The sequence below is a fragment of the Phalaenopsis equestris genome, unplaced genomic scaffold (assembly GCF_001263595.1).
Source record: "Phalaenopsis equestris unplaced genomic scaffold, ASM126359v1 Scaffold222625, whole genome shotgun sequence".
Taxonomy (NCBI): Eukaryota; Viridiplantae; Streptophyta; class Magnoliopsida; order Asparagales; family Orchidaceae; genus Phalaenopsis; species Phalaenopsis equestris.
Window position 1 is genome coordinate 1 of NW_018240787.1, and position 788 is coordinate 788.

General features: G+C 41.1%; 1 protein-coding gene across 1 annotated transcript; it reads right to left on the reverse strand.

Moving 5' to 3' along the window:
* Positions 1-161: 161 nt before the first annotated feature.
* Positions 162-640, reverse strand: LOC110037644 (agamous-like MADS-box protein AGL65; the record flags this gene model as incomplete). Its single annotated transcript, XM_020742343.1, is given in 2 exon segments — positions 162-377; positions 508-640. A coding segment is annotated over 1 exon segment (185 nt), but the record flags the coding sequence as incomplete, so codon positions are not given.
* Between the last annotated feature and the right edge of the window lie 148 nt (positions 641-788).

Sequence of the window (788 nt, forward strand, 5' to 3'; positions counted from 1 at the left end):
TTAATCCTTGGATGTTGTTTATTTTCAATAACGTCCCTCATAGAAGAATCATCTAATTTTGGGTGAGATAACGTTGTAAACATGTCAATTTGAAGCCTGCCAATAGACAGAATCAAATAGTTCAGAAGTTCTGATTTTTAACGTTCGTTTAAAAAAAATACCTTTGTTCTCCCAGGCATAAGGTGGGGTTTCCATTGGGCGAGAACATGAGTAGCAAAACCTCGATGTCGCACAGGATGGACAGCTCCTTGGCCTTCTTAAGAATTCCTGCTCTCCTTTTCGTGTAGGTGGCATTTCTTGCACTGTTGCTCTCCAATTTTTTGATTTGAAGCTTCGCCCTACCCATCTCGTGATAACCTCCAAAGCATACGGTATTCCTGATGGATGTTAACAAAGAACACACGACAAGTTACAAGAAATTACAGGAATTAATACGAGGAAAACCAAGAGAGGGAAATCACAACGCTCAGGATAGGAAATGCAAAAATGCATGTCCTAGAGCTCCACCATGGAGACGAGTTACACCGCGATAAAGAGTTGAAGAAATGAGGGAGAAGAAGGAAGCAAGATGCTATAAATAAAATGAATGAAGAAGCCGCGAGATCACTGTGCAATATCAAAGAAGAGGGAAAAGAAGGAATGTATTGACCGCAACTATTCAATTTCCATCCGTTAACGAGAGGTTGAGAGACAAAATGGGAGCGAGAGAGGAGCAGGAGGGAGATAATAAATCTCCGTCGAGCAACATCTAATTGAATGGGTGGTGTGTTAGCTCACAGTAACAGTTT